Source organism: Mauremys mutica, chromosome 3, assembly GCF_020497125.1.
Source record: "Mauremys mutica isolate MM-2020 ecotype Southern chromosome 3, ASM2049712v1, whole genome shotgun sequence".
Classification (NCBI taxonomy): Eukaryota; Metazoa; Chordata; order Testudines; family Geoemydidae; genus Mauremys; species Mauremys mutica.
This window is the reverse complement of record NC_059074.1, coordinates 39,790,086-39,807,698: the sequence shown is the minus strand read 5'-3', so window position 1 is coordinate 39,807,698 and position 17,613 is coordinate 39,790,086. Positions and strand designations below refer to the sequence as shown.

The 17,613-nt window shown below is 41.0% G+C and overlaps 1 protein-coding gene across 5 annotated transcripts; it reads right to left on the bottom strand.

Moving 5' to 3' along the window:
- Positions 1 to 2,378: 2,378 nt before the first annotated feature.
- TMEM18 (transmembrane protein 18) lies at positions 2,379 to 10,608 on the bottom strand. 5 transcript variants are annotated; one of them, XM_045011519.1, is made up of 8 exons: positions 10,120 to 10,271; positions 9,677 to 9,797; positions 8,895 to 8,986; positions 7,240 to 7,294; positions 5,469 to 5,562; positions 5,294 to 5,379; positions 4,612 to 4,735; positions 2,379 to 2,965 (listed from the first exon to the last, which is right to left on the bottom strand). In XM_045011519.1, the coding sequence occupies exons 4-8, from the start codon at positions 7,248 to 7,250 to the stop codon at positions 2,942 to 2,944; spliced, it is 339 nt and encodes a 112-aa protein (XP_044867454.1). In that variant the 5' UTR covers positions 7,251 to 7,294; positions 8,895 to 8,986; positions 9,677 to 9,797; positions 10,120 to 10,271; the 3' UTR covers positions 2,379 to 2,941. The 5 variants fall into 5 exon arrangements, with proteins under 5 accessions (XP_044867454.1, XP_044867450.1, XP_044867452.1 ...); XM_045011515.1 differs by lacking the exons at positions 8,895 to 8,986; positions 10,120 to 10,271 and adding an exon at positions 10,495 to 10,608; XM_045011517.1 differs by lacking the exons at positions 8,895 to 8,986; positions 10,120 to 10,271 and adding an exon at positions 10,351 to 10,487.
- Positions 10,609 to 17,613: the final 7,005 nt, after the last annotated feature.

Below are 17,613 nucleotides of genomic sequence, written 5' to 3'. Positions count from 1 at the left end.
CATCTGCTCCCTACGAAGCTCCATGTGCGTCTGCAATGATGGTGGTGGTGGGGGAAACGGACAAATAGTCCATCAGCATTATAGAATGCTTAACTTGTTTAAACTGGTTTTAATAAAGTGCATGTGGCAAGTTTTTCAATATTGTAAGCTTACATTTGTGTTCCTAAGAGCAAGTCGGGCACAGGGGCACCAGTTTAATAACACTGCATAGGGCCCCATAAATCCTAATTTACCATAGTATTCTCTACTCATATTACACCTGTACTGGATGTAAACTGGTTTCCATACACAAAACTGATTTCTGTTTCTTGAACATATACACCTCTACCTCAATATAACGCGACCCGATATAACACAACACAGTAAAGCAATGCTCCGGGGGGAGCGGGGCTGCATGCTCTGGCGGATCAAAGCTAGTTCGATATAACGCGGTTTCACCTATAACATGGTAAGATTTTTTGGCTCCCGAGGACAGCCTTATATCAGGGTAGAGGTGTACAAGATTTTTGGGGTGTTTTGCATTTAAAAATATTTAGGTTGGATACAAATATGTACACAGGCATACAGTATCTGAATTTTCTGTGCCGAGATACAGACTTTGGTTATCAACTTGCACAAACTGCTTTTAGTCACACTGTAAAGTTAGTGTTTGCAAGTATTTTTCCACAATTATGTTAAAAAGGTCAAGTCCAAAACTTCAGTGTAATTTTGATCACCAAAATTCAACAATTATTTCTGACTTCAAACTTTCTCCCAAAATTTTATACTACTAAAACCTACATAAAAAGGCAAACCAAACCCTTCCTCCTCCATGACAATCCTTTACAAAAAAAAAAAAAAGCTAAGTTTTAAAGTTAATATAGTACCCTAGCAGAAGCTATGTTGGACATTTTCTGAAATGCATATGTGATAAATTTATCAAAATGAGTATGCTACTTGAGGCCCTGATCCAGCAAAGCACTTAAGTCTATGCATAGCTTTATGCATGTGAGTAGTCACATCAATTACTCATGTTTTAAAATTATGCATGTTCTTAATGGTCAAGCCCATTGAAATCAATGTGAGTTGGTGCCTAACTTGCTTAAACACTTTTGAAAATCCCATTAGGCACAAATCTGCATCTTCAGGCATCTGAATACCTTTCAAAATCTAGCCCCAAGTGATTGCTGTTTTGGGGTCTATGTCAGTACTAGTAGATGTCCTCATTCTTAACAGATTTAGTTTAGCTTTAAAAGAAAAAGGAGGCAAAATAATCTGACTTTTTGTCTTATTGAACTTGAAGAAACACATTACTTTCAGTAAACTTGTTCTAAGCCAGAGTGTGTGTCCTCTTATATAGAAATGGTTAAAAACTGACGACTCCTTGTTTTTTGTTTTCTTCTCCTCATCCTCTTTTCAAGTTTCCAGACAGAGCCGCATCAAGTGTCTGTGGGGAAATTCGCCTCACCTCAGTTCATTAACCAGTTTTGCATTTGGAATGATGTTAACTTCAAATTCTACTGCATTTAAGGTTCTTTAGCAAATTTAGTGCACAGTCCTAATTGCCCCCCTTTCAGAGGCACATAACGCACCAGAAGTGCCATAATTCAAATACAGAGAAAGCTGGGCTACAGGAAGGATGACAGGTGGACGTCATACTCCTCATGCACCTTTTAGTATTATTCCATGGTGACTCTCCCCATAGCACTGAGAAGAGATCAGGGCATGTTGGAGGTGTAGTTTGTCTCTGCCACTTACATGAATCAAATGACTAAATTCCCCTTTGTAGCCCAAAGTCTGCAGTAGTTAGTAGAGCAGCTATCCCTTGGCTGTCTTTGCTGCTCCAGGTTCACTGAGAAGGAGTCTTTTCCTCACAAAACCTCCATTGAAATCTTCCAGGCAAGCATGTGGACTCAGGCTTTCCACCACAAATAAAAATGTAGCCCCAAGTTACTTATATATATAGAAAGCTGAAGCCAGCAAAAACTGTCTGAATTCAGGATGTAATTATTTTAGGTTTGTCAGCAAGTAGGCTTTTAGGTTACATTTATTGTTCTATCACTTCATAAATCCATTCCTACTATAACCAACACAATCATCACTTTCCATTTAATTCTCTGAGGGATGCTCTTATGTTAAAAACACTTATTTCATTTTTTTTTTATAATTTGAAAAACATTTTTTATTGTTCTTGTATGTATTTCCCTCACTCTAAAACTTAAAATTTCCTTCATAATGTTACACGAAAAGGTTATCTAAAGGAAAAGTAATCAACATAAGTAAGGCTTGATAATCCCATGGGGAGGGAAAAAATGCAGGAATACTTTTGTTATTTACATTTTACTTCATTTGGAAATCACATTTGGCTCAGTTGGTAGTCATTAATTTATACAACTATATTATTTTTCTTAAATTTATTGCTATTTATCTTTAAGCGACCTTTTAACAGAGAAGGCTTAAAACCATGTGCTGCTTCAATTATACTTAGCATTCTAAAGTGTATTTTGAGAGTTTCCCGGAGCTGAACAAAGCTAAGACTCCAATTTTTAAAAAATACCTACTTTATTGATTTGGCACCTATTCTCTTTGAATGTGCACATATCCACACTTTGGGGAAAAAGAAGCCACGGTGCTTTTGTATTAACTGATTTTTAACAAAGAAAACATCCAGCTTCTATCCATTTAAAAGTATGCAAACTATTGTAGCATTATGGTGATATCCAACTTCCTCAATGCTAAAACTGTCATTTTTACTTATTAAAGATTGTGTATTGGCATGTGCGTTATTCTGTTAAGTATTGCAGTCTGTTATTTATTATGCTCCAACATTGTTGTCTTGGACATGTCCCTGATGCTGAAGGGCCCAGCCCTTATAAGGCAATCTGTGTGGGTGGACTCTTGGGCCTGCACGAGCTTCACTGATTTTGGTTCAGCTCCACAAAGGTGCAGAGAACTGTCCCCACTAATCAGCTTGCAAGACCAGCACCTAAAAAGAGAAATAGAGTACAGGATGCTTGGAAACAGGAAGGGGTCCTTATTTTTTCCCCGTTACACTTATTTATAACTTAGAGAACTGCTCTATGAATTCTCTTGCATGTCTAAGTTCAGACATAGCAGTTTTGTTTGTAACAGCCGATCCCATGAGAATTTTATACAGTTCTAGAAAAACTATTTTTCATTTTCCTTATCTCACACATTAAAAGAACAGATTGTGAAAATTTATTAATTTGATTAAGGGTGAATTATAGCCATTTACACCACTAAACACATTTTGTTGCAAATGGCAGATTTCTTACTTATGAAGTCATAGTATGGCAAACAACCAGTACCTCTTTTCACAAAATCCTATTTTTTCCACTGGTGGGGCAAGAGATCAAGCATTTTTACACAGCTATACTTGATCTCTCAATAGTCAGTCTTATTGTATAGCGGATCAAGGAAATTATCTACAGCCAAATCACTGTACATGTTTACCACAACCTAAATACACTTGTGATACAAACTTGGGCCCACATCCCTCAAAAGCTTATGCACATGCTTAACTTTACTCATATGAGTAGTCTCACTGGCATTAAGGAGACTACTCATGTGATTAAAGTTAAGCTTATATATGTGTGTAAACTCGGGATCTTAGTATTCTTCTTCTTATGCAGATTAATATTCAGACTTTAATGTTAATATGTTCTTTGGAAGTCTGTATCAGATCATCTTTTCAGTCATACTGCATTCGTCTCTGGCCCAATGACTAGGTTTTTAGCCATAGTGGAACAGTCACTGGGTGACAGAATATGACAGTAGCACTGTGATTAGAGCACCCACCTAGGAAGTGGAAAATCCTGCACCCAGTCACCCTGTTCCAATCAATCATCATGGATCCAAAGTGGAACATTTTATGAGACTGAGAGAGACCCACATCACAATATCCCATAGCTAATGGATTATAGCACCTTCTTGAGGTGTGGGAAACCACCTGTTCAAATCTTTTCCCCCTCTGGCAGAGAGGGGAATTGAACCTGGCTCTCCCCTATCCCAGGTGAATGCTTTCGCCACTGTGCTAAAAATTATCAAGTGGGCAGCGCCACATTTTGTATGGAGCAATAGAGGCCTCTAACTCATTTTTGCAAGCAGTGCCTTAGGCTCCTAAGCCACAATTCCAGAGGGGTTCCCAGTCACAGCTTGCTAAGCAAAGATAGGCACTATATCCGACAGACAGTTGGGTCTTAGGACATACCACTCTGGTCAGCATTTGCCATTGCTAGCTTAGGCGACTCCCTGCCTAGTGTGTTGGCTTTGAAGATCGCATTCTCAAGTGCCTAGCTCTTCCCATGCATCATATAGGAAGCTTAAGTGCCTATCTCAGCTTTGTGGGTCCCGTTGCTCCTGTTGTCTAGCAGTTAGGCATTGTGATGCTGTGTTGCAAATGTCTAAGTCCCTTTTGGGTATCCCACCTAAAGAGCTGTCATTATAAAGCATGTTTTCTAATCCTATAAATCATTCTTGTGGCTCTCCTGTGAACCTTTTCCAATATATCAATAGTCTTCTTGAACTGTGGACACCGGAACTGGACACAGTATGCCAGCAGTGGTTGCACCAGTGCCAGATACAGAGGTAAAGCAGCCTTCCTACTCTTACTTGAGATTCTCCAGGATTGCAAAAGTCCTTTTGGCCAGTGTTGCAGTGGGCACTCATGTTCGGCTGATTATCCACCATGACTGCCAAATATTTTTCAGAACCCATCTTGATCATCATGTCTGAGCTGAAATTTACAGGACTGGGAGTTAGAAAAAAAAATCTTTTTATTTGTAAACTGATTCTGTAAGAGTTGCTTATTAACATACACCTGGTGGGATGCACGAGATCCACAATACTTTTTTTTTTAACAGTTTTTTTTTTTTCAATGTATCAACACTTAAATTTCATAATAAAACACTATAAGCAAAGATGGGGTATAATCCACCACCCACTGAAACCCATACCAAAGTTTCAATTAACTTTACGTGGATTTCAAATCAGGCCCTTAATGAGCACCCTCTGAAATAAATATGTAAATTATGGACAAGTGATTACTGAGCAGAAGATATGAAAATCTAATCTAGCTGAGGCTACAACATTGGCGCAGCACAAAACAAACTACTGTATGGTAAAGAGCATGAAGTTTTTTTAAAATCAGCTTTTTTCTGTTTGCACGGCCATATTCATATCACATGTAAACAAGGACCATTTGTAGTTGGCGAAGGTACCAAAAAAAAAAAAAGATAAAATGGAAGGAATGCTTACATAAAGTGTTATTAAAAATAAATCAATTAATATTCACTTTTTCTTTTCTTTTTCTGCTCTTCTTTTTTGCTGTAGTGTCTTCAGTTCAGTCATTACATTCACTGTTTTATAAACCCAGGTAATCTGAAAAGTAAGTATATTTATATATGATGCGGACACATTATATTTATAATAAAGCTGATTATAAATTTAAACTTAAATTAAACACATACCACTATTATTATAGCGTTCAACAGCAATGGAGCTGAAAATACTAGGGAAATAAACATCCCTCTTGAATCGAAATATTGGTATTTAGAAAATAATCTGAAATAAAAAAAACAAGTTTTACTCAGCATACTTCAGACATTACATTTCAATAAGAAATAATCCCTGTGCATGTATGTTCTGCTGTGTATGCATACTGTAACCAATTCTACCCTTTCATTTCTGCACAATATTTTTGTTAATGTGGTAAAATTGTACACTGCAATTAAAAACCTGCAGCTGGCCTGTGCCAGCTGACTCAGGCTCAGGGGCTGTTTAATTGCTGTGTAGATGTTTGGGCTCGCCTGCAGCCTGGGCTCAAGGACCCTCCTGCCTTGGATCCTAATGACTAGGCTGCAGCCTGAGTCCCAACATCTACACTGCAACTGAAGGTATGTCTCTGCAATTAAAAACCTGTGACAGCTGACTTGGGCTACCACATTAACTCCTTAGCCCAAGCCTTGCAAGCCCAAATCAGCTTGCATGGGCCAGCTCCGGGTATGCAACTGCAGTGTAGACATACCCAAAGTGACTGACAGATACAACATCCTCTTTGAAAATTGTGCGTGCACATTCACGTTAGGAAGCTATGCTTATGCATCAGAAAGAAAACATACTCTTACATTTATGAAATAGCTCTTCTTTTGTAGACACCGATTTCAATTATTCCTGATATTTGAATACACAAAGTATTTATGCATTAGGGCCAGAATTTTCAAGCATTCATGTCTCAAGTTTGGCGCACACATAAATAGTTAGATGTCTAAATAAAAACACCACTTTTCAGGGTGATGCACACCTATAGCTCTCATTTAAGTCATGGGAAGATATGGATGCTCAGTACCTCTGAAAAATCAGGCCAATTTTTTTTAGGTGTCTAAATACAGATTAAGAGACAGATTTTTAAAGGCATTTAGGCACCTAAAGATGCAGATAAGCATCTAATGGGATTTTAAAAAGCAATTAGGTGTCTAACTCCATTGATTTCAGTGACAATTAGGTACTTGTGCACTTTTGAAAATCCCACTAGCTGCCTATGTGCAACTTTGTGCCCAAATGCCCTTAAAATTTGGCCCTAAGTTCATAGTTTTAAGTACCCAAGTTTGACCTCAGTAAGTCATATCTCCCACTTCATACAATTAGCAGCCCAGGCTTGACCCAGACATATAAACAGACAAGTATTATCACACCTTGCTGTTTTAGCATTATGTCTCTTGAGCAGAGACCAATCATGCAAAAATGTCAATGCTCTTGTACAAATAAAAATATGGATGAATTTCATGACCAAAAGCAAAAATACCTTCCACCTCTTCTTAAAAAAAAGAACAAAACACGTAGCCCTGTTTTCACTTGTGACTTAAAAGGGTTTTCTAAAGTTTTCTGGGGTTCACTTGAACTAAAACAAAAACAAATAACCTGAATCTGTAATGTTTCTAAAAATGGTCAAACAAGAAAAGCATAAACACAATCCATATGAAAAACAATGTAAATGATTTCCCCCCTTAAGGATAAGAGTTAGGTATACAGTACTAAACATGTAATACTTAGCACATATTGTATTATAATTTTAACGTTCATTTTTTTTTGTTAACTAATGAAACCATCCATTATACTACTTTCCACTGCTGAGGGATGTGATACTTCATTTAGAAATTGCTTTTGAGGATTATACAAAAAAAGCCAGCATTACCAATAAAAGCAAAATTTAAATATGAAAACAGAAGTTAACGTAATTACCTCCAATTCATAGCAGCCAGTTCATTGATATATTCAGCACAATACACCAAGGCCACTGGATCACAGAAGGAAACTAATATTAGGTTGAGTATTTCTTAACAAAATGGACAGGTGGTGATCAGTTCTGAGCCTGTACACATTATATACATCAGGGGTCGGCAACCTTTCAGAAGCGGTGTGCTGAGTCTTCATTTATTCACTCTAATTTAAGGTTTCGCGTGCCAGTAATACATTTTAACGTTTTTAGAAGGTCTCTTTCTATAAGTCTATAATATATAACTAAACTATTGTTATATGTAAAGTAAATAAGGTTTTTTAAATTTCAAGAAGCCTCATTTAAAATTAAATTAAAATGCAGAGCTCCCTGGACTGATGGCCAGGACCCAGGCAGTGTGAGTGCCACTGAAAATCAGCTCACGTGCCACCTTTGGCACTCATGCCATAGGTTGCCTACCCGATATAACTTTAGATAATGTTTTCACCCCTCAGTCATATAACTCCCCTTTTTGGGTGGGGAGTAATTACACATTTGAGACTTTAATTGCACAAACATAAGTCTGAATGTTTGTGTCCCACATGAGATCTTATTATGTGAGCACACAATCAAATGTAGTATTAAAAAAATGATAAATGCACAGGTATACGTTTGTAGAAAAAGGTCAATATAATCAAATCTACAGTATAAAATACAACTTTTTAGTCAATCTTACTGATGGCTCAGTTGTAAAATTAAATGTAAAAGCAAAAACCTCACCAAAAAATAAGTAATTATCTTAGAATTAAGGTTGTAAATATCTAACAAATGACTTAGAAGCTAAAAACATGAAGAGAACCTTTTAGCTCTCAGAAAACACAATTGCCTGAAAGCCTGGATAGGTTAAAATAAAAACAAATATACCAGACATTAGGAGATATCTAATTAGGAGTCATCAAAATAATCATCTCTCTCCTGTCCTCTACCAACCCTCCTCCCTGTGCACGTGCCACATGAAACATCCTGATGAATGTTTGATAGTGTTGTCGTTTTCTTAAATGAGGAATTTAAAGCAACATCTTAAATCCACTTTACTTGCAAAATTTGTCAAACTTTTATACCTGGCTTTAGTTTTATACATAAGTGTCCTGCACCCCTGGCTGTTCCTGATTGAGACACTGCCCCTATGAAGTTCGCAGCCTCCCACATTATTATAGTTGCACGTCTATACAAAGAAATTAGAAACTTTGTATGCTTTCAGATAATTGTCCTGAACTCACTTCTTGTGAAGAGATATAATTTCTGTTGACCATTTATGGCTCTGAAAAAAGCAATAGTGACTTGCAGTGAGGTGAAGCCTGGCACACTTTTGACTAATACTAATATATACTCAGGCTATCAACAGTTCTGTGGTCCAGTTAAATCACTTATTTTCAGAGACACTGGTGCAATGAGGAAGTGTATTGTCTACATACATGCTCACCTCGTGGTTCATTGTTTTGTGGAAAATGATGCAGGCACAAAGTTAAGGCAGCTAGAGTGACCTAAAAAGGTGACCTACAGAAGGTTCCATATGTATGCTATTTTTGGTTGTATATGGAATATAAAGAAGGCCTAAAAATTCTTCTCACCTCCCATCTTTTCCCTCAAACACTTCTTTTTTTTCCTGCTTGCCTTTTACCTGAGAAATACCAGGAATGCCAAAAGACTGGTCTTCCCTGATTTTGCAGGAAGGCTTTGTGATGGTCTCAGATGGGTATTGTCAGATCTCACCTTAATTGAAGGTTGCAGTATTAAAGCTTGATCAAACACATCTACTATAACAAATACTATTAATAACAGAAACCATACAACAAAGTTTAAGAATCTCTTCCTACTGAGTCACCATATAGACACAAAGTACACCTCTACCCCGATATAACGCGACCCGATATAACACGAATTCGGATATAATGCGGTAAAGTAGCGCTCCGGGGAGGGGGCCTGCACGCTCTGGCAGATCAAAGCAAGTTCAATATAACGCAGTTTCACCTATAACACAGTAAGATTTTTTGGCTCCCGAGGGCAGCATTATATCGGGGTACATGGAAACCACTTAACTGCTAAATAATTCTCAACCACAAAACCACCCTAAATTAAGTCTTCAACAAGACCAAAAAATGTAAAATATTTTTGAGTTGCTGGTTCAAGCTGTTTGGGAGACAGAACACAAAAAAATAAATAAATCAGGCTTATTATAGTAAAAAGGGGGATGTTATTGTATATATATTCTGTTGAACGGTATATTACATTACTAAGTGGTGTGTATATGATATAACTAAGTGGACTGTATATAATAACAACTGAGCACAAACAGAATTATAATCACTAGTGTGCCATAGAGGAGATGTATAATAATATGCATAACTTGAAAGATATGGATGCCTATTTCAAACTCAGGCAAGCTATTAATTCTCTACTCACCCATGCAGAGAAAATGCCCTATCTGCAGGTGGTAGCGCTGGAATGAAAAGCAAGTGATCAGGAAGCAGAGGATGTGGAAAACTGCAAGTCCCAATAGCCATGGTTCAGACCAGTCTGTTTGCTGCAGATGAAACATGAAATCAATTAGGAAACTTTTAGGAAACAACATAAACTTTCATCTTACCTGTACTAAAGCTAACCTTGTTACTCTAGGCTTACATATTAACAGTTATCAATTGCAAAACAGGAATTTTACTTTACTCTTCTAAATTACTGACATCAGAAAAGCACAGACTTGGAATGCAGATTAAGAAAAGGATTTAACATTAAAGCAGACAGCCCCAAGGTAAAGCTTCCTTTAAACAAGGAAACAAAACAAAATGAAGTAAAACAGATTGGCCTGGACTGTACAGACACTTACACATGTGAGTAACTTCACTTACACTCAGTGGGACTCCCCACACCACCAGTGTTTGCAAAGTAGGGGCTCTGACACGTTCGGGGGCCAGTGACACACATGACTGGGCCTGTCCAAGGAGGGGTTTGACAGCTTCACGCCCTCATGCCCACAGAGCCCTTCCTGCCGCCAGAATAACGGAGAAAGCCCAGTAACTCCCGGTACGTCACGTACCAAAGCCGCCTCATTACTTCCCCAAAGGCCGCCGAATTCTCACCTACTCCACACACTGCGGTACCAGAGACCAACATCCCCCCGACCCAGCGGGGCCCCCAGAGATCAACTCTCCCCGGGGCCCGCACCCATCGCCCCGCCATGGGGCCCCCGCGCGCGGCTCGCCAGGGTGGGCGGAGGAAGTTACCGCCAGGATCGCCGGGAGACCGGTAGGCACGCGCTGCGGCGGCTCCATCTCCGAGGTGGCCGCCTCGCTTCATTCTCGCGAGAAGCCAGTGGGGAAATCCCGCGAGATAGGACGAGGAAGTGACGTTGGCGCTCGCGGCATTTCACAACGTATATAGGAGGGGACTGCGCGCATGAGGGAGGGATGTGGGGGTGTCGGGTGTTTTTTGTGCGGTCGGTAGGTGTTTGTCGGGGTCACCCTTCTGCTGAACGTACACGGCGCAGCCGAGCTGCCCTGGGCGGGGTTTCGTTGGTCGCTGCCTGCCCGGCCGGAGCGGGGCGGTGTGCGCCGTTATCTTTGGTGCCTATCCGGCTGGGGCGCTCAGTTCCCTTCCTCAGCCCGGGGTAGCACGCCTATGGGTGGGGAAGGGTGTCTGTGATAGACTGGGCTTGGCAAGAGGGTGAAGCAGGAGGAACAACATCTTCCCATCAACACTACAGTCATTCAGTGCCTCTGGCTATGTCTACAGTGCAGTGTAAAAGCCCAGGGTTAGTAGGACTCCAGTTAGCTGACCCATGTCAGAGAACCCTGGGCTTGAACAACTATATTGCACTTTAATCCTAGATTACAAATTTTCTGTTCCGTGGTGGAACCTAGGGCTCTAGCCAGCTATTCTGCCGTGCACATGGACCTGAGTCGAAGCGCACTGCAAATTCTTGAACTGCATTGCAGACAACTTTTTATTTCAGAAGGTTGAAAAAGCTACTGGGAGGAAGCTGTTCTAGATTTGATTTTAACAAATAGGAACTCATTGAGAATTTGAAAGTGGAAGGTAGCTTGGTGAAAGTGATCATGAAATCATAGAGTTTGCAATTCTAAGGAAGGGTAGAAGGGAGTACAGCCAAGTAGAGGCAATGGATTTTAGGAAGGCGGATTTTAGTAAACTCAGAGAGCCTATAGGTAAAGTCCTATGGGAATCAAGACTAAGGGGAAAAAAAACGGAGGAGAGTTGGCAGTTTTTCAAAGGGACACTGTTAAGGGACCAAAAGCAAGCTATTCCACTGGGTAGGAAAGATAGAAAATGTGGCAAAAGACCACCTTGGCTTAACCATGAGATCTTGCATGATCTGAAAAATAAGAGTCATATAAAAAATGGAAACTAGGACAAATTACAAAGGAAGAATATAGACAAACAGCACAAGAATGCCGGGGCAAGATTAGAAAGGCAAAGGCACAAAATGAGCTCAAACTAGCTATGGGAATAAAGGGAAACAAGAAGACTTTTTATCAATACATTAGAAGCAAGAGGAAGATCAAAGACAGGGTAGTCCCACTGCTCAGTGAGGAGGGAGAAACAGTAACAGGAAACTTGGAAATGGCAGAGATGCTTAATGACTTCTTTGTTTTGGTCTTCACCGAGAAGTCTGAAGGAATGCCTAACATAGTGAATGCTAATGGAAAGGGGGTAGGTTTAGAAGAGAATAAAAAAAAAAGTTAAATATCTCTTAGAAAAGTTAGATGCCTGCAAGTCACCAGGGCCTGATGAAATGCATCCTAGAATACTCAAGGAGCTAACAGAGGAGGTATCTGAGCCTCTAGCTATTATCTTTGGAAAATCATGGGAGACAGGAGAGATTCCAGAAGACTGGAAAAGGGCAAATATAGTTCCCATCTACAAAAAGAGAAATAAAAACAACCCAGGAAACTACAGAGCAGTTAGTTTAAATTCCGTGCCAGGGAAGATAATGGAGCAAGTAATTAAGGAAATAATCTGCAAACACTTGGAAGGTGGTAAGGTGATAGGGAATAGCCAGCATGGATTTGTAAAGAACAAATCATGTCAAACTAATCTGATAGCTTTCTTTGTTAGGATAACGAGTTTTGTGCATAAGGGAGAAGCGCTTTATTCTTGATATTCTTATCGATAAACTAGGCAATTTAGATGGGGATACTATAAGGTGGGTGCATAACTGGCTGGATAACCGTACTCAGAGAGTAGTTATTAATGGTTCCTAATCCTGCTGGAAAGGTATAACAAGTGGGGCTCCACAGGGGTCTGTTTTGGGACCGGCTCTGTTCGATATCTTCATTAATGACTTAGATATTGGCATAGAAAGTATGCTTTTGCAGATGATACCAAACTGGGAGGGATTGCAACTGCTTTGGAGGATAGGGTCAAAATTCAAAATGATCTGGACAAATTGGAGAAATGGTCTGAGAAACAGGATGAAGTTTAATAAAGACAAATGCAAAGTGCCTCACTTAGGAAGGAACAATCAGTTTCACATACAGAATGGGAAGAGACTGTCTAGGAAGGAGTATGGCAGAAAGGGGTCTAGGGGTTATAGTGGACCACAAGCTAAATATAGTCAACAGTGTGATGCTGTTGCAATAAAATGTTGCAAACATGATTCTGGGATGCATTAACAGGTGTGTTGTGAGCAAGACATGAGAAGTCATTCTTCCGCTCTACTCTGTGCTGGTCAGGCCTCAGCTGGAGTTTTGTGTCCAGTTCTGGGCACCTCATTTCAAGAAAGATGTGGAAAAACTGGAGAGGGTCCAGAGAAGAGCAATAAGAACATAAGAATGGCCATACCGGGTCAGACCAAAGATCCATCTAGCCCAGTATCTGTTTGCCGACAGTGGCCAATGCCAGGTGCCCCAGAGGGAGTGAACCTAACAGGCAATGATCAAGTGATCTCTCTCCTGTCATCCATCTCCATCCTCTGACGAACAGAGGCTAGGGACACCATTCTTACCCATCCTGGCTAATAGCCATTTATGGACTTAGCCACCATGAATTTATCCAGTTCCCTTTTAAACATTGTTATAGTCCTAGCCTTCACAACCTCCTCAGGTAAGGAGTTCCACAAGTTGACTGTGCGCTGCGTGAAGAAGAACTTCCTTTTATTTGTTTTAAACCTGCTGCCTATTAATTTCATTTGGTGACCCCTAGTTCTTGTATTATGGGAATAAGTAAATAACTTTTCCTTATCCACTTTCTCAACATCACTCATGATTTTATAAACCTCTATCATATCCCCCCTTAGTCTCCTCTTTTCCAAGCTGAAGAGTCCTAGCCTCTTTAATCTTTCCTCGTATGGGACCCTCTCCAAACCCCTAATCATTTTAGTTGCCCTTTTCTGAACCTTTTCTAGTGCCAGAATGTCTTTTTTGAGGTGAGGAGACCACATCTGTACACAGTATTCGAGGTGTGGGCATACCATGGATTTATATAAGGGCAATAATATATTCTCAGTCTTATTCTCTATCCCCTTTTTAATGATTCCTAACATCCTGTTTGCTTTTTTGACCGTCTCTGCACACTGCATGGACATCTTCAGAAAACTATCCACTATGACTTCAAGATCTTTTTCCTGACTCGTTGTAGCTAAATTAGCCCCCATCATATTGTATGTATACAAGAATGATTAAAGGTCTAGAGGACATGACCTATGAAGGAAGGCTGAAAGAATTGGGTTTGTTTAGTTTGGAAAAGAGAAGACTGAGAGGGGATATGATAGCAGTTTTCAGGTATCTAAAAGGATGTCATAAGGAGGTGGGAGAAAACTTGTTCATAGCCTCTAAGGATAGAACAAGAAGCAATGGGGTTAAACTGCAGCAAGGGAGATTTAGGTTGGACATTAGGAAAAAGTTCCTAACTGTCAGGGTGGTTAAACATTGGATTTAACTGCCTAGGGAGGTTGTGGAATCTCCATCATTGGAGATGTTTAAGAGTAGGTTAGATAAATGTCTATCAGGGATGGTCTAGACAGTATTTGGTCCTGCCATGAGGGCAGGGGACTGGACTTGATGACCTCTCAAGGTCCCTTCCAGTCCTAGAGTCTGAATCTATGAAAAACTTGGCCAAGAGGTGATAGCAGCTGCCTTCTGCTCCCCATGGCAACTCTGTAGCTCTAGTAGTGTGGTGCACTGAGGGAAAATGCTACTACCTGCCTGGTTTCCTGATTGTAGTGGAGTTATTGATAGGACATTATGAGCACATGAGTATGTAAACTGTATACTTGGCTCCTTGGGTGGCTGTTTCAGTAGATTGACTGTGGTTTGAGACAGCTTTACACTGAAGTGCCTCTAATCTGAGAATTGGGCTCTCCAGCTCTAAACTGAGTCACATTGGCAGGAAAATTCTCATATACACTCTTCTGAGGATAATTGGGACATTAGTTTCCAGGGCTGCCAAAGTATTAACATGAAACTTTGGAATTTGTAGTTTTTAATATGGGGTGTTCAGTGAAGATGCTTTTGATTATTTTTGTCTCTTTGTTTGAAGTTTGACATAAAATGAAGGTATCAGGAAAAATGCATTGTGCCCCCCACAGCCTGGCTGCTGCCAGCTATGGAGCAGTGAGGTACATCCCCAGTGTGCTCCAGCATCCCTCAGGGATCTCTTATCCCTATCCCTGCCACTCTCTGGGTGGCAGGGATAAGGGATCACTGAGGGGCTGTGGGAAATTTTTGAGGCTGGCGCTTGCTCACCACCCTCACAGTGCACAGTGCCCACATGCCCTTGCATGAGTCCCAGGGGTGGAGGAGGCAGGGGCAAGGGACAGAGTGGAATGGGACCAAGTGGCTGCCCTGCAGGGCAGGGAGACAGTAGAGCTCCTGACGCAACATGGCTGGGGGATGGATGACCCCCAACATTCTGTCTGCTAGGAGCTACCTCCCACCTGTCAGCTTTGCTCCCTAGTCCGGGCAAGCTCTGCACAGCAACAAGGAGGAGCCATAGCAGGAATGTGACTTGTGCTTGGCCAGGCAGTAATGGTGCTTGTTACCTGGGGTTTTCTGAACCCAAAGCTGTTGGTAACTTTTCTCTTTGTGAGGAGGTGTCAGGAAATAACTCAGGGTATGGCTACACTGGCGAGTTGCAGCGCTGGAAAGCCTCCACCAGCGCTGCAATTAGTAAGTGGCCACACCTGCAGGGCACTTCCAGCGCTGCAACTCCCTGGCTGCAGCGCTGGCCGTACACCTCACTCAGCATGGGGAATAAGGATTCCAGCGCTGGTGCTGCAGCGCTGGTCATCAAGTGGCCTCCAGGGTATAAGGATGTATCCCAGAATGCTTTTATAAATTACTCTCTTTGTTTTGTTATGCAGCCTCTCTTTGTTTTGTTGTGAACTCCGAGCTCCGTAGCTCCGATCCGTTGATCCCGGAGCTGTTTATCTACAAACACAGCTCCTGTTTGCTGTGATCAATCTGTGAACAATCAAATGAGATAATGAGGCAGGCAGGGAGTGAGTGTTTGCTTGACAGAAACAGCGGGGGCAGAGGGGAGAAAGGGAGTCGTGTTGGCTGCAGGCTGTTTGCAGTTAAGAGTTAAGGGTAAGGGATCGGGAACATGTTCTGATTTTTCAAGTCAGGAAGGTAACACACAGTGTTGGCTCCAAAAATCCACTTTCTCTCTCTCCCCCCGCTCCCTGTCACACTCCGCCCCACCCCACCCCCCTCTTTTGACAAGCACCGTTGCTGCCACTTGAATGCTGGGATAGCTGCCCATAATTCATCACTCCCAACAGCGCTGCAAATGTGACCACACACCAGCGCTGGTAGCTGTGAGTGTGGCCACACATCAGCGCTGGCCCTGCACAGCTGGACGACCAGCGCTGCAGATTTGTAACTGTAGCCATACCCTCAGTGGGGATACAGCACATCCATCTGATAGATGATTGGTAGAAATAGTACAAATTAGTGCTTTTACTGAAAGCTTCCACTTCATTGAGTCTTCAGCATATACATAAGCAACAGGCTAGAGCATCCTAAATCTATAGTTACCACACACGTCTGGAGTTGTCTCTGAGTGCATCAGCAACAGGTTTCCAGTGGCCAACCTTCTGTCTACCGCTGGGGATCTTAAGATGGATTCACTGAGGAGTCCACTCAACCCAGACCTTTTACCCTTTGTTATGCTTGTAAATGTTACAATAACATGTCAATCCAAAAGAACAACAAAAACAAAACAACTGTTAAGTAAGCAGTTTCAAGCCATTAGTTGTGCCACTGTATTTTTACATAACAGTCCAATATAGGTAGACTTCCTGTTTTTCAAAGCCGCATGTTTCAGGGATTTTAAAAACAAGCTTAACAGGATGGCAGCAGAGTCATGCTCACTTTTTGTGATAGCTCAACCCACTCCCTTTTCCTCCGGCTTTCCTAGTTATCCTAAGGTTGCTACAAAGATCCTAGAGCTTCTTTTGGCAATAAGCATGATAATCAGTACTCCAGTTACTGACAGTGGCCTAGGAATCTTGCTGGGCTGACAATCTCCCCTAACACTGGCTGCCTGCAGTGCTGCCAGGAACTCTGGGATACATCCGAGGACTTCCAGGATCGGAGTAAAGCTGGGCCTGCATTCACATAGGAAAGCAATAGGTCTCAGTCCCTAGGTCCCAGCTTAACACGGGTTCAGACCCTCCAACCCTGCTGGGTCATGGGTCTGAGCCCCAGTATGGATGCATTTGCTTGAGTCTGAGCTCAGACCTGGACATAAATTGCTGGGTAGACATACCCTCTACGTCAGTCAGTTGAAGTTGGTAGGGATTTTCTGAGTAATTGAAGAGACAAGAACTGGTACAGGGGAAAGAGAGAAGTCGTTTTAGCCTCCTGCTAATGAGGCTAAATGAGGTAGTTGTAGCGCAGTGGGTGAAACCTATCTGAAAACCCTTCCAATCCAAATAAGAAAAGCATAAGAGGCACATGCTACAACTTCTGCACAGAACAAAATGAATATTCATTCTACTTACCCAATATGCATGTACAGTAGGATGGCAATAAGAAATTGAAGAATAAATCATTCACTCAGTGGTGACTTTTTTGCAACATGAATTTAGGTATGAGTAAAAAATTATGACAGAAAACTGCATTCATATAGGCAAGAACCTCAAACTCCAAATCTTTGCTTTCACCCTCACAATGTCACAATTCTGTACTCTCTCTGTTAAAAAGAGCCATGGACTCTGAGAATGCAAGCTTTCAGTTATGTTTTTAGTCAGGCCACTTTTTCTTATGCCAGATGGATGAAAATTATCATTTTTGTAAGATACATAGAAATACCTTAAAATTATATATTAAAGAAGATAAAAGTAAAAAAAAACATAAGTAATCTTCATTGCTTTAATATAAAAT